At 40.5% G+C, this 25394-nt stretch overlaps 1 protein-coding gene across 1 annotated transcript in view; it reads left to right on the forward strand.

Annotated features, from left to right (window-relative positions):
- The window catches only part of LOC145352889 (uncharacterized), a 140424-nt gene that overhangs the window by 32739 nt on the left and 82291 nt on the right, over positions 1–25394 (forward strand). The window contains exons 11-17 of the mRNA XM_080203190.1: positions 4190–4315; positions 8767–8838; positions 9536–9641; positions 15848–16444; positions 18832–18933; positions 19529–19698; positions 23964–24216. Of these exons, the coding sequence (XP_080059316.1) occupies positions 4190–4315; positions 8767–8838; positions 9536–9641; positions 15848–16444; positions 18832–18933; positions 19529–19698; positions 23964–24216 (1426 nt within the window). The remainder of the gene's footprint in view (positions 1–4189; positions 4316–8766; positions 8839–9535; positions 9642–15847; positions 16445–18831; positions 18934–19528; positions 19699–23963; positions 24217–25394) is intronic.

Raw genomic sequence — 25394 nt, forward strand, 5'->3', positions numbered from 1 at the left:
TTCGTAATCTTATGTTTCTATAAGATCTCCTCCCATTCTTCTGAATTCCGATGAGTATAGCCCCAGCCTACTCAGTCTCTCCTCTTAAACCAGCCCTCTCAACTCCAGAAACAACCGAGTGAATCTCCACTGTACCCCTTCCAGTGCCAGTATATCCTTTCTCAAGTAAGGAGACCAAAACTGTACACCGTACTCCAGGTATGGCCTCACCAGCACCTTACACAGCTGCAACATAACCTCGCTGTTTTTAAACTCCATCCCTCTAGCAATGAAGGACAAAATTCAATTTGCCTTCTTAATTACCTGCTGCACCTGCAAACCTATTCCTTGTGATTCTGGCACAAGGACAGCAGGCCCCTTTGCACAGCAGCATGTTGCAATCTTTTACTATTGAAATAATAGTCCATTTTGTTGTTGTTCCTACCAAAATGGATGACCTCACATTTATTGACATTGTACTCCATCTGCCAGACCCTCGCTCACTCACCTAGACTATCTAAATCCCTTTGCAGACTTTCAGCATCCTCTGCACACTTTGCTCTGCCACTCATCTTAATGTCATCTGCGAATTTTGACACACTACTCTTGGTCCCCAGCTCCAAATCATCTATGTAAATTGTAAACAATTGCAGCCCCAACACTGATGCCTGAGGCACACCGTGAGTCACTGATCGCCAACCAGAAAAACACCCATTTACCTCCACTCTTTGCTTTCTGTTGGTTAACCAATCCTCTATCCATGCTAATACATTACACAAAATACTATGCAGCAGTCTTTGGTGTGGCACCTTGTCAAATGCCTTCTGGAAATCCTTCTGATTTCTGGAGGAAAAAGCCACAACTTGTTTGGTCTTTCCCTGTGGTTTGGATCTAACGTGAATTTTGTAAATCTTATTTGCACTCTAAGACAAGACTGTGCAAAATATTTGAAGGGTCTAACCAAATATAAGCAGAAGATCTCAGCTTTCCACTTTGTTCAAGTTTGGGTTTAATTAATTTAGTGAAAAGCTTAAAATGCAATTTGAGCATCAACAAATTTGAAATCCTAGTTTGAAAGCTACCTCCAATTTGAGCTGATCCAGCCAAAGTAGCTGAGAGTAATAAGCCCTCGTAGAGTCATAGGATCCCTACAGTGCAGAAGAAGGCCATTCGGCCATCAAATTTGTACTGACTCTCTGACAGAGCATCTTCCTATCCTTGTAACCCCACATATTTACCCTACTAATCCTCCTAACCTACACATCTTTGGTCATTAAGGGGCAATTTAGCAAGACTAATCCATCAAACTTGCACATCTTTGGATTGTCATAAAGGTTTACAGCATGGAAATAGGCCCTTCGGCCCAACTTGTCCATGCTGCCCTTGATTTAAACCCCTAAGCTCGTCCAATTGCCCACGTTTAACCTTTATCCCTCTATACCCATCTTGCCCATCTAACTGTCTAAATGCTTTTTAAAAGACAAAATTACACCTGACTCTACTACTACTTCTGGCAGCTTGTTCTAGACACTCGCCACCCTCTGTGTGGAAAAAATTGCCCTTCTGGACACCTTTGTATCTCTCCCTCTCACATTAAACCTATGCCGTCTAGTTTTAGACTCCCCTACCTTTGAGAAAAGACATTGACTGTCTAGCTGATCTATGTCCTTCATCATTTTATACATCTCTATAAGATCACCCCTCAGCCTTCTATGCTCCAGAGAAAAAAGTCTCAGTCTATCCTGCCTCTCATAACGCAAACTGTCAAGTCCTGGTAGCATCCTAGTAAATTTTTTCTGCACTTTCTATAATAGGATGACCAGAACCATACACAGTATTCCAAGTGTGGCCTTACTAATGTCTTGTACAACTTCAACAAGATGTCCCAACTCCAGTATTTGATGTTCTGACAAATGAAACCAAGCATGCTGAATGCCTTCTTCACTCTGTCCACCTGTGATTCCACTTTCAAGGAGCTATGAACCTGTACCCCTAGATCTCTTTGCTCTATAACTCTTCCCAATGCCCTGTATTAACTGAATAAGTCCTGCCCTGGTTCATCACCTCGCATTTATCTAAATTGAACTCTATCTGCTATTCGTCAGACCACTGGCCCAATTGACCAAAATCCTGTTGCAATCCTTGAGGAGATAACCTTCTTCACTGTCCATTATGCCACCAATCTTGGTGTCATCTGCAAACTTGCTAACCATGCCTCCTATATTCTCATCCAAATCATTAATATAAATGACAATAACAAGTGGACCCATCACTGATTCCTTGAGGCATTCCACTGGTCACAGGCCTCCAGTTTGAAAAACATCCCTTTACATCACCCTCTAACTTCTTCATCAAGCCAACTTTGTATCCACTTAGCTACCTCACCCTTATGCAACAAACTATCAGGCAGTACTTTGCCAAAGGCCTTGCTAAAGTCTATGTAGATAACATCAACTGCACTGCCCTCATTTACCTTCTTGGTTACCCCTTCAAAAAACTTGATCCAATTTGAGACATGATTTTCTACTCAGAAAACCATGCAGACTGTCTGTAATCAGTCCTTGCCTCTCTAAATGCCTATAGACCCTATCCCAGGCTCACTGGTCTGTAGTTCCCAGGGTTTTTCTTGCAGCCCTTTTTAAACAAAGGCACAACATTTGCCACCATCCAATCTTCAGGCAGCTCACTTGTGACTATTGATCCAAATATCTCTGCCAGGAGACCTACAGTTTCCTCTCTAGCTTCTGTGTCCTGGGATACACTTCATCAGGTCCCAGGGATTTTTCTTCCTTGATGTGCTTTAAGATTTCCAGCACCACCCCCTCTGTTATTTGTATACTCCTCAAGAATCACTATTTAGTTCCCCAAGTTCCCTAACATTCATGCTTTTCTCAACAGTAAATACTGATGAGAAATATTCATTTTGGATCCCACCCATCTCTGTGGATCCGCACATAGATGACCTTGTTGATCCTTAAGAGGCCCTACTCGCTACCTAGTTACTCTTTTGGCCTTTATGTATTTGTAGAAGCTCTTTGGATTCTCCTTTGCCTTATCTGCCAAAATAATCTTATGTCTCCTTTTTTTGCCCTCCTGATTTTCTCTCTCAACTCCACTCTTACACCCTCTGTACTCTTCAAGGGATTCACTTGATGTCAGCTGCCTATGCATGTCACGTGCCTCCTCCTTCTTGACCAGGACCTCAATATCCCGAGTTATCCAAGGTTCCTGACTTCTGCCAACCTTGCCCTTCATTCTAAGAGAAATCTGCTGACCTTGAAGCCTGGTTAACACCCTTTTGAAAGCTTCCCATTTACCAGACATCCCTTTGCCTTTCCACAGACTCCCCCAATTAACTGTTGAAAGTTCCTGCTTGAAACCATCAAAATTGGCTTTGCCCCAATTTAGAATTTTAACTTTTGGGCCAGACATATCATTATCTGTAGCTATTTTAAAACTAATAGAATTATGGTCACTGATCCCAAAATGATCCCTCACTAACACTTCTGTACTCGCCCTTTCTTATTTCCCAAGAGGAGGTTAAGTTTTGCCCCCTCTCTGGTCAGGCCATCCACATACTGAATGAGAAACTCCTGCTGAAGACACTCAAATTTCTCTCCTTCCAGCCTTCTAATACTATGGCTATCCCAGTCAAAGTTGGGAAAGTTAAAATCCCCTATGATTAGCACCCTCTTTTTCTTGGAACTATCTGTAATCTCCTTGCATGTTTCCTCCTCAATTTCCCGCTGACTATTTGGGGGCTTACCCATATAGACTCAGTGGCCGAACCCCCTGGATATATCCCCTCTGTACTGCTACTTCCCTAATCAAAAGTGCAACTTCTATAGCATCTGTAACCTGGAACAATGAGCTGCCAGTCCTTTCCCTCCCTCAGCCAGGTTTCATTAATTTGTGGGAGGAAACTAGAGCAAAGCCACGCAGACAGAGAGAGAACATACAAATTCTATGCAGTCACCCAAGGCCGGCATTGAACCTGGGACCCTGTGCTGTGACCCACAGTGCTAACCACTGTGACCCCTTGCCACCTGATGCACAATGCTGCACAAGCAACCACGCTGTACAAACAACCGTGCTGCTCTAGTGACCATAATTTTGATGTTTGTCTTTTGTTTAATACCTGATTTAGAAAACTGGAGTCGTTTAACACACAAGTACTTAGAAACTCTACTTCTTCCGCCCCTTCCTCCAGAAAAAGCGAAATCATTTTGGATTCAAGTCCAAGCCATTGGAAGTGTGAACCATGTCTTTGAACAAATCTTTGATGTATTAAACTGCTTGAAACAGAAAATCATTGATGGTTCAGCAAATGATCAAGGTAAAAAAATTTGATGGCATAATGAGTTACCTTTTCCCCAAATATCTTCCAGTTTTTCAATCTGCATCTCATAAACAGTAAAGCTGCCATTATTTCTGGATAAGAACATAAGAAATAGGAGCAGGAGTAGGCCATCCAGCCCTTCGAGCCTGCCCCACCATTCAATAAGATCATGGCTGATCTGTCGCTGCTCAGTTCCACTTTGCTGCTTTCTCCCCATAACCCTTAATCCCCTCTCTTATCAAAAACCCATCAACCCGCGTCTTAAAAATATTTAGCGAGGCAGCCTCCACCACTTCAACGGGCAGAGAATTCCAGAGATTCACCACCCTTTGAGTGAAGAAGTTCCTCCTCAACTCCATTCTAAACCGCCCCCCTTTTATCTTGAGGCTGTGCCCCCTAGTCCTACTGTCTTTTTTGAGCGGGAAGAGTCTCTCCACCTCTATCCTATCCATCCCATTCATCATCTTATAAGTCTCAATGAGATCTCCCCTCATTCTTCTAAACTCTAACGAGTACAAGCCCAGTTTATTCAGCCTCTCCTCATAGCTCAACCCCCTCAACTCCGGTATCAGCCTAGTAAACCTCCTCTGCACTCCCTCCAAGGCCAAAATATCTTTGCGCAGGTGCGGTGCCCAAAACTGCACACAGTACTCCAGCTGCGGCCTCACCAATGCCCTATACAGCTGCAGCAAGACCTCCCTACTTTTATATTCAATCCCCCTCGCTATGAAGGCCAGCATCCCATTAGCCTTCCTGACCACCTGCTGCACCTGCAAGCTGGGTTTTTGCGACTCATGCACAAGGACCCCGAGGTCCCTCTGCACCTTCGCCTGCTGCAGTTTTTCGCCCCGTAAGTAATAGTCCTTCCTACCATTCTTCCTACCAAAGTGGACCACCTCACACTTGCCAACATTAAATTCCATTTGCCATTTCCTGGCCCATTCGCCCAGCCTATCTAGATCCTTCTGCAGACTCTCCACACCCTCTGCACAATTTGCCGTTCCCCCTATCTTGGTGTCATCAGCAAATTTCGAAATTTGTAATTTCAAAATGGGAAAGTGGTTATTGCTTTCTAAGAAAAGAACTTGAATTTATACAAATACATATCCTTTGGATATCCCAATATATGTTTTAGAAGCCATTGGATGGACACCCAGGTGTAACAAACTCAATGAAACTGGGCTTAGTTGAACATAGCTTTGATTTTGCTCAATGTTTCCTCGTAGTGAAACTGCTAAGAGATTAATAACAACTATAGCTTTGTGCATGAGCTTCTCTTCTGTGGACCTGGCGTGCAATTAATAAAATGCTGTGAGTGATCATTGGCCAGCAATGCAGCAGTTTCACACCAAATTTTTAGAATTATTAGCATGCAATAAATAATTGAGTTCTACTTGGGTCACATTCCAAGTATCACAAGGATATGTTAATTTTCAGTGGCAGGTTACTTTTTTTGATCAGGCTGGAGAACTCCAGAATCATTGGTGTGAGTTTGGTAATGTGCTGTTTGAGGGTCCACGTGCTTTGGGGGGAAAATCTACGTTGGGGTGATGTCCTTTTAAGAACTAGATTTCTCTGAAAAGGGATTTTAATAGTAATGTCTGGCTTCTAGTAAGTGGTCATGTGACCAACTTGTCTGGGAGATAAACAACAGAAACATGGTTAATTAACGGTGAGCAGGTTCCTGTGTGTGTTTCTATTTTGCAAGCAGTTGAACTTTAGGTTGGAACAAGCTAAATGCAGGGGACATCTCCTTCCAGTTGAAATCATGTGTGCCAGCTAGAAGTGTTTTTAAAAGAACTTTGATAACTGTAAGAATATACTTCCATGAGTTAAACTTCAGAGGTTGCCAAGCTGAGAGATTTATTTGATGCAAGATTCTACTGTTGAAGAATTATAGTTGAAAAATGAGATCAGTGATGCCTTTATGGATTTGGGGACTCCAATCAAATTTGAAGGAACTGCTGGAAGTAAGCAGGAGGACCAAAAAAATCTCAGCCCTTTTATATGAAGCATTGAAACAGTACTCAGATCTAGTGGTTATTATCCAGAAATCTTCCGATTTCTGATATGCGTCTGACTTCAGTTATTGGGGAGTCTAAGTCAAATGTGTATGGAGGGCAAAGTTTAGATTAAGTGGAGACTTTCATTTACTTTGAACATCACTCACTATTTAAGATAATGTAGTTATTTGCATTCATATTCATTGATTTTTGGTGCAAAAGTTGAAGTAAAATTCCTTGGTTTTAAAATGTGAATGTTGTGGCTTCCTTCTGTTAGTAAATACCAGGGTTTTTGTATTCTTAAAAACTAAACCTGTTACTGGTCCTGCTGAGACCACAACAGCTGCTTCAGATTAGGGGAGTAGATGGGGAGTATGTTTGTCAGGCTGTTGGAGATGAAGGCCTTAAATAATTTCCTGGATTTTTGGCAATTTGTCATATAGTTGCGATCTATACTCACCATTCATTCAGTAATGAATGGGTTGTGATGCAAGGTTGGCAACTACAAAATTAGATCAGTTTTGTTGTTTTTCATCCTGTACATATTTCTCACAACCATGGAGAATTTGTGGAAGAGACAGCCAAATTTACGTTATTTCAATCAGACATTGTGATATTTGTTTACTACATGGCAACAATATACTTGTATAGCATCGTTAGCATAATAAAATGTCCCAAGGTGCTCCACAGAGCCAATACAATACAAAATATGACACTGAGCCACTTGAAGTACTAGGACAGATGACCAAAACATTGTGGGTATAACTACCTGTACTGTGTGCTTTTGTTGAATCTGTGTTTTAATAGCTCCTGGTTATTTGTATTGTTTATGACATTCTCTTCTCAAAAATCTGACATGTACAATTTTTCCTCTTTTCCTGAATATACATGGGTGTAGGAATAAGGTAATAAATTAGAACTCATGATCATTTTAATTGCAAATTCCATTTTCTTTTTGCTATGTGTACATTGGGCAATCAGTTGTTTTTTCAAGTATCCTCAAAGGTCTAGCTTTTCTTATTGCTTTGAATCTTTCATTGCTTCCACCCCCCGCCCCCCAGCCCAGCAATGTGCATTTAAAGAATACTGCAGAATGTTAGTAATTAAAGCTTTACCAAGCATAAATAAACAATTACATACCAAGATAATACCAGTGATGAGAAGCTATAGTTACGAGAAGCAATTTGAAATGCTATAGCTATTTTTACTGCAGCAAAAGCGAAGTTTAACTGCATTCTTAAAATGGTTATCTGACAGGGCAAATGAAAGAGGCTATTTTTTATTGGTTGGAGAGTCAGTCTTGAGAGGTCATCAGCAGAGAGGGCTTAGGGAAAAAAAATTATTCAAGGATGATTGAGTATTGAATTCTTTATCGTGGGGAGCAATGAACACAGAAATTGTTATCTTCTAAGGAGAAAATGGATAAATGAAGTAAAGGACGTTATTAGGCTGTAGGGAGAGAGCAGTGCATTAAGGTTGGCTAACTATAGCAAATGTTGATATATAAACAATCAAATTGCATTTTCTGTACTACAAACATCTATAGTTTGTTCCATTCTCAGCCTTTTCTCAGCTTTTTGACTAAGATCAAGTATCGGATCAAGCCCAAGATGCCCTTTTCTTGTCAGATTCAAGCCCTTTTCTTGTCAGATTGGATCTTGTATCTCTCACCTACATGTCTCTTCAACATGGGGACATTGAATTGGATTCAATTTGAATTTGGCTTTTGGAGTAAGCAAGGAGTTGGATTTGGTTCTGCGCATTAGCTTTGTGACTTTAAGAATGGACTAAAATACTTTTTAAACGTTTGTTCCGGTCGCAATGTAATGGAAGTATGTCAAGCTGCACAGCACTGAATCCCATTCGTACATTTCTCAAAGTATATATGGATGCATTTATTTTCTGCATTTCAGCCTGAACAACCAAGTAATCTTCAACAGCATTTAGTTGGGTAAACATAATTTCACATTAGTCTGTAATATTTGAGTGCGCTGCTTTGCAAGTGTGAAATCCTTTGTTTTCAGGAAGTGTAACAGTTAGCGAAGGTGAAGTAAGTGAATTTGATCTGTCCTCCCAACTGCAAGTGTGGCCTTGAGTAAGTAGCAACGGGTTTTGGGGAGAAAGTCTGGTTTGGAAAATGTTGAATTCTTTGTTTCATGATCTTTTTTCCCCTTACAAACGCTGTAATGCAGGAAATGAAAATGGACATTTAAAATGCAGTTGTATTTTGGAGTTTGTCATTCCTGTTCTTTTGAAACTTTTGTTTCTATTTTATTGAATTCTGATTTACTGAACTGAGTAAAATGAAGACTGTACTTTCCCTTTGAGACAAGCAATTCAATTTCTCCATTGATATAGAAGGTTGCTGCATGAATATCTTTTATTCCATGAGATTCTTCTGGTCATCTGCCTTCATAGTCTTACTATATTGTTTATTTCCTGCAGAATATTTGAAGGCTTTGATTTTGCTTAACAAAGCAGAAATCCAGGACCCCTTGGTTTCATTTGATACAACAGGTAAGAGGCCAAGCTTTACTCATTGATATTAAATTGAAGTTAGCAGTAAAAACTCGGTGTCATGTGGGAGGGGCACTGTGGTTGTGAGAGCATTTCATTTTCAATTTCTACTGTTATTCAGTTTCTGTTTATGGCAAATTTTATAGGGAAATATACATCCCAATATCCCCTGTTCACGTGTGCATGAGAAAAGAAACTTGCATTTATTTAGGCCTTTTGCAGGGCAATCGGTAAATTCTGCCCAAGGCATTTTGCATGCAATGATATAGATTTTGAAGTGTTGTCACTACTGTAATGTAGAAAATGTAGCCAATTTCCATACAAGATTTCACAAAAAAAGACAAATGATCAAATTAATTCTCCTGATAGTTACGTTAGTAGAGGTCTAAATATTGGGCAAGACACTGGGGAGAAGTTTCCTAGTGCTCATCAAAATGGTGTGAAAAAAAAGCTTTCACATTCACTTGAGAAGGCAGTTGGAGTTCTCTGAAATTGCCGCACTACTCAGTACTGTACTGAAATATATGCTTTTGATTCACTGGACCAAGGCTAATAATGCTAATATGTGTGCATGCACATATCAACATGCGCTGTTTACATAGTCAAAGGTAGATTTTATATTGTATCATGCCAAAAATTTCTGTTAATATGGAAGTGTTCAATATCTATAAATAATACTATATGCCTTTTTATACAGAAAATGAAGAAAGATTTCAGCATGATGATGAACAGGAGATTTCAGAAACGCTTGTGATTTCTGAAGAAATGGAAGCACATTCAGTATCAGACAGTTGCCTGTTTAAGTACGCAGTATTTATTTTAAATGTTATGACTTCACATCTTAAGAACATAAGAACGAGGAGCAGGAGTAGGCCATCTGGTCCCTCGAGCCTGCTCTGCCATTCAATAGGGTCATGACTGATCTTTTTGTGGACTCAGCTCCACTTACTCGCCCACTCACCATTCCCCTTAATTTTTTTTACTGTTCAAAAATTTATCTAACTTTGCCTTAAAAATATTCAATGAGGTAGCCTCAACTGCTTCACTGGACAGGGAATTCCACAGATTCATAATCTTTTGTGTGAAGAGGTTGCTCCTCAACTCAGTCCTAAATCTGCTTCCCCTTATTTTGAGGCCATGCTCCCTAGTTCTAGTTTCACCTACCAATGGAAATGACTTCCCTGCTTTTATCTTAACTAATCCCTTCATAATCTAATATGTTTCTCTAGCATCTCCCCTCATTCTTCTGAATTCCAATGAGTGTAGCTCAGTCGACTCAGTCTCTCTTCAGAAGCCAACCCCCTCAATTCCGGAATTAACCTAGTGAATCTCCTCTGCACTACCTCCTGTGCTAGTATATCCTTTCTCAAGTAAGGTGATCAAAACTCTACACAGTACTCTAGGTGTGGCCTCATTGTACCTTGTACAGCTGTAACATAACCTCCCTTTTTAAACTCAATCCCTCTAGCAATGAAGGACAAAATTCCATTTGCCGCCTTAATTACCTGCTGCACCTGCAAACCAACTTTTTGGGATTCCTGCACAAGGACACCCAGGTCCCTCTGCACAGCAACGTGCTGCATTTTTTTACCATTTAAATATTAGTCCATTTTGCTGCTATTCCTACCAAAATGGATGACCTCACATTTACCAACATTGTATTCCATCTGCCAGACCCTTGTCCACTCACTTAGACTATCTATATCCCTTTGCAGACTTTCAGCATCCTCTGCCCACTTTGCTCTGCCACCCATCTGCGAGTTTTCACACACTGCACTTGTTCCCCAACTCCAAATTATCCATGTAAATTGTAAACAATTCTGGTCCCAACATTGATCCCTGAGGCATTCTGTGAGTCACTAATCGCCAACCAGAAAAACACCCATTTACCCTCACTCTTTGCTTTCTGTTATCCTCTATCCATGCTAATACATTACCCATAACACTGTGAACCTTTATCTTATGCAGCAGCCTTTGGTGTGGCATCTTGTTGAATGCCTTCTGGAAATCCAGATACACCACATTCACAGGTTCTCCATTGTCCACTGCACATGCAATTTTTTGAGAACATTACACCAAATTCGTCAAACATGACCTGCCCTTCATGAACCAATGTTGCGTCTTCCCAATGGGAGAGTTTATATCCAGATGTCTCATTATTTCTTCCTTGATGATAGATTCAAACATGTTCCCTATTACAGAAGTTAAGCTAACCAGCCTATAGTTATCCGCCTTCGGTCTACCTCCTTTGTTGTACAGTGGCATCCAAATTTCCTGTTTTCCGATCTGTGGGAACCACCCCAGAGTCCAGTGAATTTTGGTAAATTACCATGAGTGTGTTTGCTTTTTTCCCCGCCATCTCTTTTAGTACCCTAGGATGCATTCCATCAGGGCCAGTAGACTTGTCTATCCTTAGCCCCATTAGCTTGCCCAACACTTTCATAGTTCCTCGGTCCTCACCTGCCATAGCTTTCTTGTCATCAATTTTTGGCATGTTATTTGTGTCTTCCATTGTGAAGACTGACACAAAATACCTGTTGAATGCTTCAGCCATTTCCTCACTTCCAGTTATTACATCCTCCTTCTCATCCTCTAAAGGACCAGTGTTTACTTTAGTCACACTCTTTCGTTTTATACATTTGTAGAAACTTTTGCTATCTATTTTATATTCTGAGTAGTTTACTCTTGTAATCCATCTTACTTTTCTTTATAGCTTTTTTTGTGGCTTTCTGTTGACCTTTAAATATTTCCCAGCCCCCTCTTTTCCCACTAATCTTTGCCACTTTGTATGCATTTTCTTTCAATTTGATACCCTCCTTTATTTCCTTAGACATCTTTGGCTGATTATCTCTTTCTACAGTCCTTCCTTATCACAGGTATTATACTTTTGCTGAGCACTGTGAAAAATTGCTTTGAAAGCTCTCCACTGGTCCTCAATTGTCCCACCATAAAGTTTTTGCTCCCAGTCTAGCTTAGCCAACGCCTCCCTCATTCCATTGTAGTTTCCTTTGTTTAAGCACAAGACACTGGTATTGGATTTTACCTTCTCATGCTCTATCTGTATTTGAAATTCAACCATACTGTGATTGCTTCTTCCAAGAGGATCCCTAACTGTAAGATCATTAATTATTCCTGTCTTATTACACAGGATCAGGTCTAGGAAAGCTTGCTCCGTTGTAAGTTCCGTTACATACTGTTCAAGGAAGCTATCGTGGATACATTCTATGAACTTCTACTCAAGGCTGCTTTGACTGATCTGGTTTGACCAATCGACATGCAGATTAAAATCCTCCATAGTGATTGTTGTACTAGTTTTACGTGCACCAGTTATTTCTTTGTTTTTTTTTCTTGCCCCATGGTGATATTATTTGGTGGCCTATAGACTACACCTATCAGTGACTTTTTCTCCTTACTGTTCCTAATTTCTATCCAAATAGATTCAACGTTTTTTTCCATAGAACCTATTTCACCTCTCATTATCACCCTGATGTCATCCTTAAATATCAGAGCTATACCAGCCCCCCTTACTTTTCTGTCTGTCCCTCCAAACAGTCTGATATCCCTAGATATTTAACTCCCAGTCGTGACCATCCTGCAACTATATCTCTGTAATGGCCATCAAATCATACTCATTCACGATGATTTGTGCTGTCAGCTCATTTACCTCGTTTTGAATGCTACAGGCATTCAATAAAGTGCCCTTATGCTAGTTTTTGTACTTTATTTTTGAATTCTAACATCTCCTGAGTTTTCCTTTTAACTATTCTCCTGATTTTTGATGTAGTTGGAACAGTACGCTAGCACAGTGGTTAGCACTGTTGCTTCACAGCTCCGGGAACCTGGGTTCGATTCCTGGCCCAGGTCACTGTCTGTGTGGGTTTCCTCCGGGTGCTCCGGTTTCCTCCCACAGTCCAAAGATGTGTGGATTAGGTGGATTGGCCATGCTGAATTGTCCTTTATTGTCCCGCAATGCGTAGGTTAGAGGGATTTGCGGGTAAACATGTAGGGATACGGGGATAGACCCACTTGGGTGAGATTGTTGCCGGTGCAGACTCGATGAGCCGAATGGTCTGTTTCGGCACTGTAGGGTTTCTATGTTTGTTTAACATTATCCCCACGTGCTAACCTGCTGCTTTGCTTTCTATTAACCACTATATTTCCCATACTTCTGCTCTTGCCCCCCCCCCCCCCCCCCCCCCCCCACCACCACCACCACCACCACCACAAACTTGCTAGTTTAAAGTCTTTGTGACCACCCTATTTATCCTTTCCACTAGAACACTGGTCCCAGATCAGTTCAGGTGAAGACCGTCCCAACGATCTGGACCCCTCCTGCTTCAATACTAATGCCGATGCCCCATGAAATGGAACCTCTCTTTCCCGCATGTGTTCATTTCCTTAATTTTCTCACCCCTATGCCAATTTGCATGAGGCTTGGGTATTAATCCTAAGATTATAACCCTTGAGGACCTTTTTAAGGTGTGAGGGGAGAGATACAAAACTGTCCAGAGGGGCATTTTTTTTCACACAGTGGTGAGTGTCTGGAACAAGCTGCCAGAGTAGTGGTAGAGGCAGGTACAATTTTATCTTTTAAAAAGCATTTAGATAGTTACATGGGTACAATGGGTATAGAGGGATATGGACCAAATGCAGGCAATTGGGATTAGCTTAGGGGTTTTAAAATAAGGGCCTGTTTCCATGCCATAAACCTCTATGATTCCAGGATCTGTTCTTCAATTTAGTTCCTAGTGCTTGATAGTCCCCAGACAGGCTCTGTTTCCAAGCCTTGTCGATGTTGTTTGTCCCAACATGGACCACAATAACTGGATCCTCCCCCTCCCACTCCAATATCCTTTCAAGGTGGTTAGAGGTGTCCCTCAATGGCACTGGGCAGGCAACATACCACGAGGGACTCATGATCTGGTTTACAAAGGATGCTATCAATCCCCCTAATTATAAAATCTCCTACACTACCACTTGTCTTTTTCTTGCCCCCTTTTGAATGGCCTCCTGTACCGCGGTGCAAAGGTCGGCTAGCTCATCCTCCCTACAGCCCTTTTCCTCATCCCCACAGGGAGCAAGTACCTCATACATGTTGGACAAGGTCAAGCACTGAGGCTCCTCAGTTCCTGAATTTAGGATCCCCCTACCTGCCTCACTTGCAGTCACATCCTGCTGTCCCTGACCACTGACCAAATTAGAGGTACCTAATTTACCGGGTGTGACTGCCTCCTGAAACAATGTCCAGGTAATTGTCTCCCTCTCGGATGTGCTGCAGTGTCCAAAGCTCCAGCTCCTCAAGTCTGAGCCGAAGTTCTTTGAGCAACCAATACTTGCTGCAGATGTGCTCACTGCAGCTCCCACATCATGCAACTACAGTACATCACCTGCCTAGCCATCTCTTCTTAGTTAATTAATTTAATTAGTTTTATTTCTTTTAATTTTGCAGTGTTCTTTTTCAAATTTAACACAGATTTCCCAGCAGTCAGTCAGGTTACAGCATCCTTTTTCAGGTTTTTTTCCCTCAGGAATTAGATTTATATTCTGTGTTGCTGCTCTCCGCTTGCTCCCAGAGGGCTAGGCCGAGGATCCCTGAGAATTTTGAGTTTTTACTTAGTGACTGCTCACTTTAGCTCACCTGATGAAGGGGCAATGCTCTGAAAGCTCATGTTACCAAATAAACCTGTTGGACATTAACCTGGTGTTATAAGACTACTTAGTGCACTTTAGCTCAGATTTATTTGTGTGGTTGTATATACTGTTGTTTGAAATTCAGAGAATAATTGAAATATTTGCAATTTTATTTATTGCAGTTTATTTCCTCAAATATATTAATTCACCTGGCTTCCACAGCCTTCTGTAGTGGAGAATTCCACTGGCTCATCACCCCACTGAGTGAAGAGATTTCCCCTCATCTTGGCTGTAAATGGCCAACCCTGTATTCTGAGACTGTGACACTTTGTTCCAGACTTCACAAGCAGAGGAGCATCATCACTGCATCTAGTATGTCCAACCGTCAGAATTTTATGCAGACCTCGTCAACCTAATCTCTCCTTGTACGACAATCCTGTCATCCCAGGAATCAGTCTGATGATCCTTCACTGCACTCTCGCAATGGCATGTATATCCCTTCTGGGACAAGGAGACGAAAACTGTACACAGTTGTGGCCTCAGTAAGACATCCTTGCTCCTGCGCTCAAATCTTCTTGCAATGAAGGCCAACATACGATTGGCTTTCCTAACTGCTTGCTTTCAGTCACAGATGTACAAGGAGATCCAGGTCCCTTTGTATGTCAACATTTCCCAATCTATCAACATTTAAATAATACTCTGCCATTCCACTTTTCCTACTGCAGTGGCTAATTAATATGAGTGAAACTGCGTAGAAAGATGCACAGGTTCAAAAAGAGAGATCTGCTTCAGTATCCATATAGACCCCACTTATTTCATTAATTTATAAAAACTTCAGAAAATGACTTTTATGTTAAGCAAACATGTACCTGTATGATTAATAGTAAAATTTTAGGCTTACACGTATTTCTAGTCAACCTTTTTCATGTTTATAATGGAAGCTACCAATGTAAATGTATCATGCTGTAATTTCATCCTTGTCAGTGGTGGCACTGCAGCTCTATTGGCAAGGGGGCACAGAGACAGTACTGTAAGTTTGCATAGTATTTTCTATTAGAGAAGTGTACGTATAAATTTTGAATAGAAATGTATAAAATTAGGATAAAGTTTTGAATGCAATCAGCTGTTGTATTTTTCTATATACTCTAAACAGCAGCCTTTTCTGTGCTTTGATTTCTGAAGTCTCCTTTATTTGAATATCCCAATTACTAATATTCACCAATCTTCTATAATTTTTAGATCATTAATTGATAACCACTTGAAAATTTATTTCAGCAGTTCCACGCATTGGACAAGGCACAAGGTCCATCACTGTTCAACTTATATGGTCATTTCCCAGTGTGATAGGATAATTAAATAACTTTTTTTTTCTCCCTAGGCAAACATCAGTGATTAAAAGCCTGCCTTCTCCGACCACTTACCCATCTCCTATGGAGGAACTTGGCCACCCGAGCCTTCCTGAGCATTTGACCTTCCAGCAGCATCAGTGCAGTGGGTTGTGTATTGCAAAAGTGACACCTCCAACTCCTGATTATTTCAAAGGGGAAAATCCACTGAGAATTCCCATACTCTGTCAATTTCAAAGACGACATGGAAAATTGCATTGGGATACAGAGGTCTTGGAGCCACCCCATGTTTGTTACAAAGCTCCTTGTGGGAGAGGTTTGCGGAATTTCAAGGAGGTGCATGATTACATTTTTGAAACCCAGTGTGACTTTCTGCTATTGGATTTCTTCTCTTTCAACACTTATGTTCAGCTTTCAAGGACAGTTTCTTGCAAGAACCCTGTTATTTACGAAGCCGACATAAGCCACGGTATAGAACCTGTGCCAATCCCTCTGTACAATGCAGTTGATGTCTCTAAACCACAGTATTTTAAATATAGAAAAGCACGGTTGCCTCATGGGTATCTTATTAGCAATTCAGCAGAGGTGTTCCTACAGCACTGCAATTGCACAGATGGCTGCAATGACAAGTTAGTACTTTTTGTATAAATGTTTTTGATGGGTAAATAATGTTTCAAGAGTTTACATATTTGGGATTGCAACAGGTCTGCATTCTAGCCTACCACAAATGATAATTAATCAGTGGATCAGACAGCAATTGTGGAGAGAAGCAGAGTTAACTGATGGAAGAAGGGCAACCTGAAATGTTAATTCTGCTCTCTTCATAGACACTGTCTGACCTGCCAATCTTGTTCTTGCATACAGTGGAAATCCATGTAAATGGTCGAATGACATAAGAGTGATGTTGGTTGAAAGATAAATATTGACTGCAACTCTGGGAGAACTCCCTTGCTCTTCAGCAAATAGTGCATGAAATCTTTTGTTCACCTGAACAAATTTAATGGCACATCCACAAACTCCATTCCCAACAGTGTACTGCACAGCATAATCTGAGATTAGATGTTTGGAGTGGAACTTTAATACACACATTTCTGACTGAGGTGAGAGATTTTGGAGTTGGGGAGATTGACCTAATTGCAGATATCTCGAGTACTTCTGGTAAATTAACATCTTTGAATGATATGTTAAAATTGCTCAAAAATTGACTAAATTATGTCATAAGAAACCGTTAGCTGAATTTAAAGGTTATGGAAACCTAGGCAAATTATTGACCTGGTTAGATAATTGGTTGAGCAGCAGGAGACTGAAGTAATAGTGGGCAGGTACTGTAACTGGCAGCATGTAATTAGTGGTGTCCCACAAGTATCTGTGTTGGGACTTCAGCTTCAACAATTTGGCTTTTTATTAATGATTTAGATCATGGGATAGAAAGCTGCAGACCCAAATTTCACTACACAAAACTAGGTGATATTGTCAGATGTGTAGATGGAAATGTAAAATTGCAACACATCATGAAAATTTTCCAATGGACTTACTGTGTAGGAGCTGAGAGGAACTGAAAGGAAAACAAGGCAGGTGGCATGGCGATTAACCACTGCAGTGGCAGGGTGGGGGAGTAAACAGCTCACAATCCCCACAACATTGAAATATATCAACCTGAAGGAACTTGAGGTGGATGTTGCAAGGATGTTTCCCCATATGGATGAGACTAGAACTTGGGGTCACAGTTTAAGAATAAGAGGAATCCTTTTTAAGGTGGAGATGTTTTTTTTGAGGGTCATTGGACTTCTTTCTCCCAGAAAACATTAACGCAGGGTCATTGAATTTATTCAAGACAGAGTTAGACAGATTTTTGATGAACAAGGGAGCTGAGGGTTATGGGGACACACAGGAACATGGAGTTAAGACCACAACTAGACCAACCATGATCTTATCGAATAGTGGAGCGGGCTCAAAAGGCTGAATTGCCTAGTCCTTCTAAGTCCTTTGTTTCTATGTTGTAAAATGTTATGAACAGATACAAAAAAAAGGCCACTGGATTGCTGGCCTTTATATCTGTAGGAGTAGAATGCAAGATGGGTAGAAATAATGTATCACTTGTATAAAACCCTGGTTGGACCACATGTGGAGTAATGAGAGTGGTTCTAAGCAGCAAGTCCCACTAATCTCCTTAACATACACATCTTAGGACACTAAGGGGCAATTTATCATAGCCAGTCTACCTAATCTGTGCATCTTTGGACTATGGAAGGAAACCAGACCACATGGAGAAAACCCACGCTGACATGGGGAGAATGCGTAACCTCTACACACAGTCACCCAAGGCCGGAATTGAACCTGGGTTCCTGGCACTGTGAGGCAGCAAGCTAACCACTGTCACTGTGCTGCCGCTTGAATACATTAATTAAATGCAATCTATTTTTAAAAATTTGTTAACCATAGGTATTAAGGGATATGAATCAAAGACAGGTGCATAAGTAGTTAGATCGCAGATCAGCTATGATTTCATTGAATGGCTAGTGTGGTTAAATGGCCTACTCCTGTTCCCCATATTCATTCTTTAAATAAAACTGTAACCTTTTTTACACCAATTTTACCAATTTTATGGTGACCAGTAATCTGATATACTTGCTCTCAATCTGCCATCCCTATTGTTGTTAGTTGTAAATTGCATCCCAACTGAAATCTGTTAATTTAGCCAGACTCATCGTGAAAGGAATTATGTTTTGTAACTACTTCCAACGTAAATGCTCCCTGTTTCTTTTTGACTCGAGTTTTATCTGCATCCAACCACCACCATCCAACCATCATACAATTGGTCTTTGTGTCTGCTCATATGGTACATAATTTTTCAGGGAACAATCCTGTAATTCACAGATCTCTATCGTATAAGTTTACCTGTATTGTATTTATCTATTCAAATGGTTGCACTGGAGAATGAAAAGCAGAAATATTTCAGCCAGAGATGGATGCTTTAAGTTTGGTGCAGATAATTAAAATGTAGTGTGTTTGCAAGATCTAGGTGTGCCTGCCAGCAGCTGACAGCCAGTGCCAACAAAAGATTTAAAAAGGCATCTGGGTATGAATATAAACGACTTCTACAATGTGCACCTTCTGGGTGAGTTAAGCAGCAGCGGTGTTGCTTTCTTTCTTGATCTGTTTATAGGACTAGTTAAATCTTCTAGCCCACCCTCTTGCATACGAGGCAGATTTATGTTGGACCATGTTATGAAATTAGCGTGTGGCACAACTGGTGCAAAATTCTAATTGCACCCATCTTCCTGTAAGGGTGTATTTCGGCTACACTTTAGTCTAACAGTGGCACAGTCAAGATTTGGCTGTGATGCTCAATTTGTAGTGTTCATTGTAAAACGAGACCCAAACTGAATTTCTCTTGAGAAAAATACACCGTAAAAGACTCCCTGGACAAATTAATAATGCAGTTTATGTGAAGTTGTGCAGGAACTACGTATTTTAATCATTGCTTTGAAGTAACATTGGTCTCCTTTATATTTCTGATTTTTTACTGCTCACAATTGTTTGCAATGATTATTACCTGATGGGAATTTTTTCTCTAACGGTGCAACCAATATGTTTTGAAACATCAGCCAAGTGCATTGGCAGCATTTGATCTAAGATGCCAGTATTGGATATCTGATGTACAAATATTGCAATATGAAAAATATTTAGTAAAATTCATTATTTTTTCCCAGACTTTATGAATGTAACAAATGGTGCAAATGTAATGAAAGAATGTGCGAAAACAGAGTTGTACAACATGGCCTTAAAACTCGACTGCAGTTGTTTAAAACTAAAAAGAGAGGCTGGGGAGTTCGTTGCATGGATGATGTCGATAAAGGAACCTTTATGTGTTGTTACGCAGGTAAATTTACAGTAAAATCTGACTGTCAAATTCAGCACCTTGAATATCAGGCAGATTTCAAAAGGGTTTGTGTTTTTCTTAGATACTTAAACAATATTCCTGTAATATTTTTCAAATGTTTGTATCATAAGCCATGTGAGACACCAGGTCTGCTCTCCTACTGTCATGGTGTTAAATTTCTAACATCTTAGCTTTTCAAGCTGGCAGTTGGTGTAGCTTGTCTGTAATTTTCATGTTCAGAGCTGTTTGGCAAGAATTATACTTATGTTATTAAAACATGATGTATTTGTGTGTTGTACTTCTGGGAGATATGTAAATGCAATGAAAATAAGGAAGGAAAGGCTTAATTGAAATGAGCTATAATCATTTAAAATGCTTTTGTGCATAATCTTATGCATAAGTCTCATTAATTGCAAATGCTGATGTACTTTGCTGAAACTGCTTCAGGTAATTGGATTGTGTATTTTTATGTCCATGGTTGATTTACGGAACAAAAGGATTAACTTGCTTTGTATAGTATCCTTTAAAACCTCATGGTGTCTCCAAAGTGTTTCACAGCCAATGGAATGTTGCCACTGTTGTAATGTTGGGAATGTAACAAGCAATCTGTCCATAAGAAAGTCCCACAAATTGTGATGAGATCAATAATCTTGATCTTTTTATAGTGATATATGCTAAGTGATAAATTTTGACTAAGAGACAAAACAAACTCCCCTGTATTTGCTTCATACTGCATGGGATCTATTATACTCACCTTAAGAGGGCAGAGATTTCAGTCCAACAACTCATTTGAAAGATGATAGCATAATAATGAAACTGTCAGCTGACTGTTTATTCTGCAGTAAATCAGACTGCAGTGTCTGACATCTGCAATAAAACAAATAAATCAGGAAGCTGCTGTCAGACTTGTCATGCTTCTATAGAAGCTTTGTTACACCTCACCAGAGAAACTTGGCAATCAAATACATGGAGTTGCAGTATACATCCACTAAATATGCAGGAAAGTTGAGGCTTGTCCATTCAAGTGTAAGTGAATTTGCAGCATAATAGCTGTTAATTACAATCAAACATCATGGCACTGAAAATTAATTTGTGTAACTATGAGGCCTCATTCCTTCAGATTTTAATTATTATTGGAGATTTTTCAAGAATATATTTCACTGTTCTATCTCTTGTCTGTCTCTCTCTTTCACTTGCATCATCCTTCTCTTTGCTTAGCTTTTTGCATACAATGTGACATTGAATGTGACCATTCATCTTACACTTCCTAGTTGATGCATCATGGGCAGTACCCACCAAGGAGAGGATTTGAGGTGAATGGGGCCTAAAAGTGCCAGCCCCAACTGACGAGCCTGATTTCCATCCTTGTTCCCAGCGCTGGCTGCTTTAGAGGAGGTGCTCTTGGGACCCTGCATGACGCAAGGAGCCAATTGGGCCTTGGAAAGAACAGTTAAATTCAGTGACTGGAGGCATTTTAACTGACATGCACCCATAGCCTGGGGACCCAATCTTCCAGGCAGGCCTACAGATCCTGTGTAGCTATCTGAGAGCAAACACAGCCCTATGTTTGACCAAGGACCTCTCAACTTGGTTGAAGAGATCAGCTGTTGCTTGCCTTGCTCTCACAGGTCCCAGGTATGCATAGGACCTGAAATTGTTCTCTAACTTGCTGATCAAAGATCCACAAAATCTGGGCAGCAGTAAATGTAACAAACAGTGACAGCTTTTTATTTGTTGTTGATCACAACGTCTGGGCCAAAGTACTTGTCTCTTGGATTAGGACTTGAACCTGTGGCTTTCTGATCCAAATCAGAAACTGTTAATATTTACTTCAATGATATTCCTAGAAGTACATTTTAAACCTCATCTGAGTTGATGTTTAAAATTAGTAAGATTGTCAAAACCGCGGGACTGTAAAAGCAATTGAATAACCTCGGGCTTTTCACTCCTGTCTTCTGGACAAGTGACAGTGGAAGAACCAACTTCACATCATACTGTGAGAATGAGTGCCTAACATTAGGCTGAACAATGGGTATTTCTGTTAGATGCTTTTGCACAAGGTACTATGATTTCATTTATTAGTGCATCAGCAGTCAAGGGAAAACAATTGGAGATGTTTCACAAAATTGTTACAATAACCAGTTTTAAAAGTTAATTTAAATTGGCTGTTTATTTAGACCATCCTTCTATGCATAACAGAACCTTACAGTGCAGAAAGAGGCCATTCGGCCCATCAAATCTGCACCGAACACAATCCCATCCAGGCACTACCCCATATCCCTACACATTATACCCACTAATCCCTCTAACCTACGCATCCCTGGATACTAAGGGGCAATTTGTTAGCATGGCCAATCAACCTGACCCTCATCTTTGGACTGTGGGAGGAAACTGGTGTACCCAGAGGAAACCCACGCAGACATGAGGAGAACGTGCAAACTCCACACAGACAGTGACCCGAGCTGGGAATCGGACCATGGAGCTGTGAAGCAGCAGTGCTAACCACTGTATAACCGTGCTGCCCCTAAATCTAAACTACTATCTTGATGTAGGTTGAAATTTTCCCAACCAAATCACGATCCTTATGGCTATGCATTGCCCTGGATCTGAGGATAAATTCAATCTAGTAAGATTATATAGTGGTTATAGCACAGAACTCACAACCCAGAAATCATGAGTTCAAATTGTATCGTGCCGTGATGCAAAATCTGTTAAGTGAGTTAACACCAGAAAAAAAAGTGATTTTCTGAAAATCCTAACTTGTTTACCCACCGCCCCTAATTAATCCTACCTATGTGTGACTCTAAGGAGGAGCATGAGGGTCCCTTTCAGCATCTCATGTGTTTGGAACTGTACTCTGGATATAACAGGGCTGAGTAGCCATGACAAGTAATGTTAAAACATTTTTATTGAATTATGATTATAAGTAATTGATGATAAAACATAAAAATTGATGATAAAACATAAAGTTTCCTTTATTGAAAGGAAAAAACACTATCAGGTGACACACTGGTTAGCATGACTGCCTCACAGCACCAGGGTAACTGTGAGTGGAGTTTGTACATCTCACCTTTGTCTGTGTGGGTTTCCTCCAGGTGTTCGTTTCCTCCCATAGTCCAAGGGTGTGTAGGTTAGGTGGATTGTCCATGGTAAATATCTGGGGTTACGGGGATAGGGCTGGAAAATGGGCATGAGCAAGATCATCTTTTGGAGAATTGGTGCAGACTCGATGGACCAATCCTTGCATTGTAGGGATTCTATGGAAGACTTTTTTTTAAACGCATAAACAATAACTCCAATTTGGTCTGTTCCCAAAATTGGTACATAAACTACCAAGTTATAAAGTAACCTTACAAGTGAGCACTGTGCTTAGCCATTCCATTCCAGCCTTTCCTCCCATTTTCAGTGGTGACTGTACCACTACAGCTGAAGCAGTACATCCTTTAAGCTGAATTTCTGGCTGCATTCCAGACTTCCAGGCCCAGTGTAGTTCTTCGTTAAAACAAGTTCTTTTCTCATGCACTGAAAGGCCATGCAGAGTTCAGGATGTCAAGATGTTTGCACATCTTTTGATTTTCCATCTGCCAACCTTCAAGTCATGTACATTCATCAAACTTTAGCTGATGCCACATGCTAAATGACCACCCCAACTAAAATTACTTGTTGTCCTTGTCTGCAGTCCAAGGATCAGTGAATAGAATAGTAAAATAGGTAAAAGCCAACTTAGTAGAATTCTAGCTTTAAAAAATACAAAATGTTGTCTAAATGCCAGCTGTGTATGGCCAGTATGACAAAAAGCAAGGTGTAAACAAAAAAGAGATCACTGCTGATTAGTATTGATTAATCAAAACACAATGATAGCTAGGTTAAGACCAATGTCTACGAAGTAAGACTGAATACAAAATAACTTTAAATATTCAACATCAAGAGCAGAACAAAAATAAAATGCAGAATTGCAAAATTAGTGGCTGCAGGCCTCAGGCCCATAACTCTGACTTCAATCCCATGTTTATGGTATATGGATGCACTTCAGCTGCTGAAACATGATGAAGAATGAGATTGGTGCTGATTTTCTTTTTCTCTTGCTTTGCTGAGGAAACTGAGGGCAGATGTGACATCCACCTGTCCCCATTTTGCATACATTCTCTAGCCCAGTACAGGACAAGGACTGAATCTGAAAATATTGTGTTTTATCTATACCTGAGTAGAATTCTTTGCTAAAAATATGAACAAAAAATAATAGCTTCAATTTGGTTTTGTTTCAGGGAGAGTACTAAATCTTGTAAATGGAGTGGAAAACCAGAGACATGATAAAACTGTTAATTGTGATGTTGGTGTGGGAAGCAGCAAAATGATAAAGCCTTCCATCAAGGTAGAGAGAAAAGGATCCTGTTTGGACTCGGATATTGAACTAATAGATGCAATGGAAGAGGCGGAAACAGATGTGAAAGGGGAAGAAACCACGCCTTTCGCTAAAATGTCACCGTTGATTCAAGAAGGAAGTACAAAATTATCCAAGTAAGCATTCGATTTGATTTATTATTGTCACATGTATTAACGTACAGTGAAAAGTATTGTCTTTTGCACACTATACAGACAAAACATACCATTCATAGAGAAGGAAACGAGAAAATGCAGAATGTAGTGTTACAGTCATAGCTAAGGTGTAGAGAACGATCAACTAAATGCAAGGTAATTCCACTCAAAAATCTGACAGCAGCAGAGAAGAAGCTGTTCTTGAGTCAGTTGGTACGTGACCTCAGACTTTTGTATCTGTTTCCCCAAAGAGAGAATGTCCAGGGTATGTGAAGGCCTTAATTATACTGGCTGGCTTGCCGAGGCAGCGGGAAGTGTAGACAGTCAATGGATGGGAGACTGGTTTGCGTGATGAATTGGGCTACATTCGTGACCATGCAGTCTTGGGCAGAGCAGGAACCATACCAAGCTGTAATACCACCAAAAAAAATACTTTCTATGGTGCATCTGTAAAAATTGATGAGAGTCGTAGCTAACATGCCAAATTTCCTTAATCTTCTGAGAAAGTAGAGGCATTGGTGGGCTTTCTTAGCTATTGTTTCGGCACGGGGGGACCAGACAGGTTGGGAATCTGGATACCTAAAAACTTGAAGTTTTTGACCCTTTCTACTTCGTCCCTGTTGATGTATTCTTTACACTCCCTGAAGTTGATGACAATCTCCTTCATTTTGTTGAGAGAGATGATTGTTGCTGCACCAATTCATAAGATTCTCTATCTCATTCCTGTACCCTCTTTCATCATTGTTTGAGATCCCACCCACTACGGTGGTGTCATCAGCAAACATGAAAATTGAATTGGAGGGGAATTTGGCCACACAGTCTTAAGTGTTTGAGGAGTATAGTAGGGGCTGAGAACACAGCCTTGTGGGCACTGGTGTTGAGGATGATCGTGGAGGAAGAGAACTGACAAGAGAATGTGCAGACTCGCATAGACAATGACTCGAACCGGGAATTGAGCCTGAGTTCCTGCTGCTGTGAAGAAGCAGTGCTAACTAGTGTGCCACCCTGTATCAAGCAGCACTCAGCATGAAAACCAGCCCTTCAGCCCCACTTGTTCATGCCACCCTTGTTTTAACCACTAAGCTAATCCAAATTACCCACATTTTTCCCATATCTGTCTATACTCATGAGGACTGCAGCTCATGCCTGCAGTATACAGG

The sequence above is a fragment of the Carcharhinus amblyrhynchos genome, chromosome 15 (assembly GCF_965287045.1).
Source record: "Carcharhinus amblyrhynchos chromosome 15, sCarAmb.v2.hapA, whole genome shotgun sequence".
Lineage (NCBI taxonomy): Eukaryota > Metazoa > Chordata > Chondrichthyes > Carcharhiniformes > Carcharhinidae > Carcharhinus > Carcharhinus amblyrhynchos.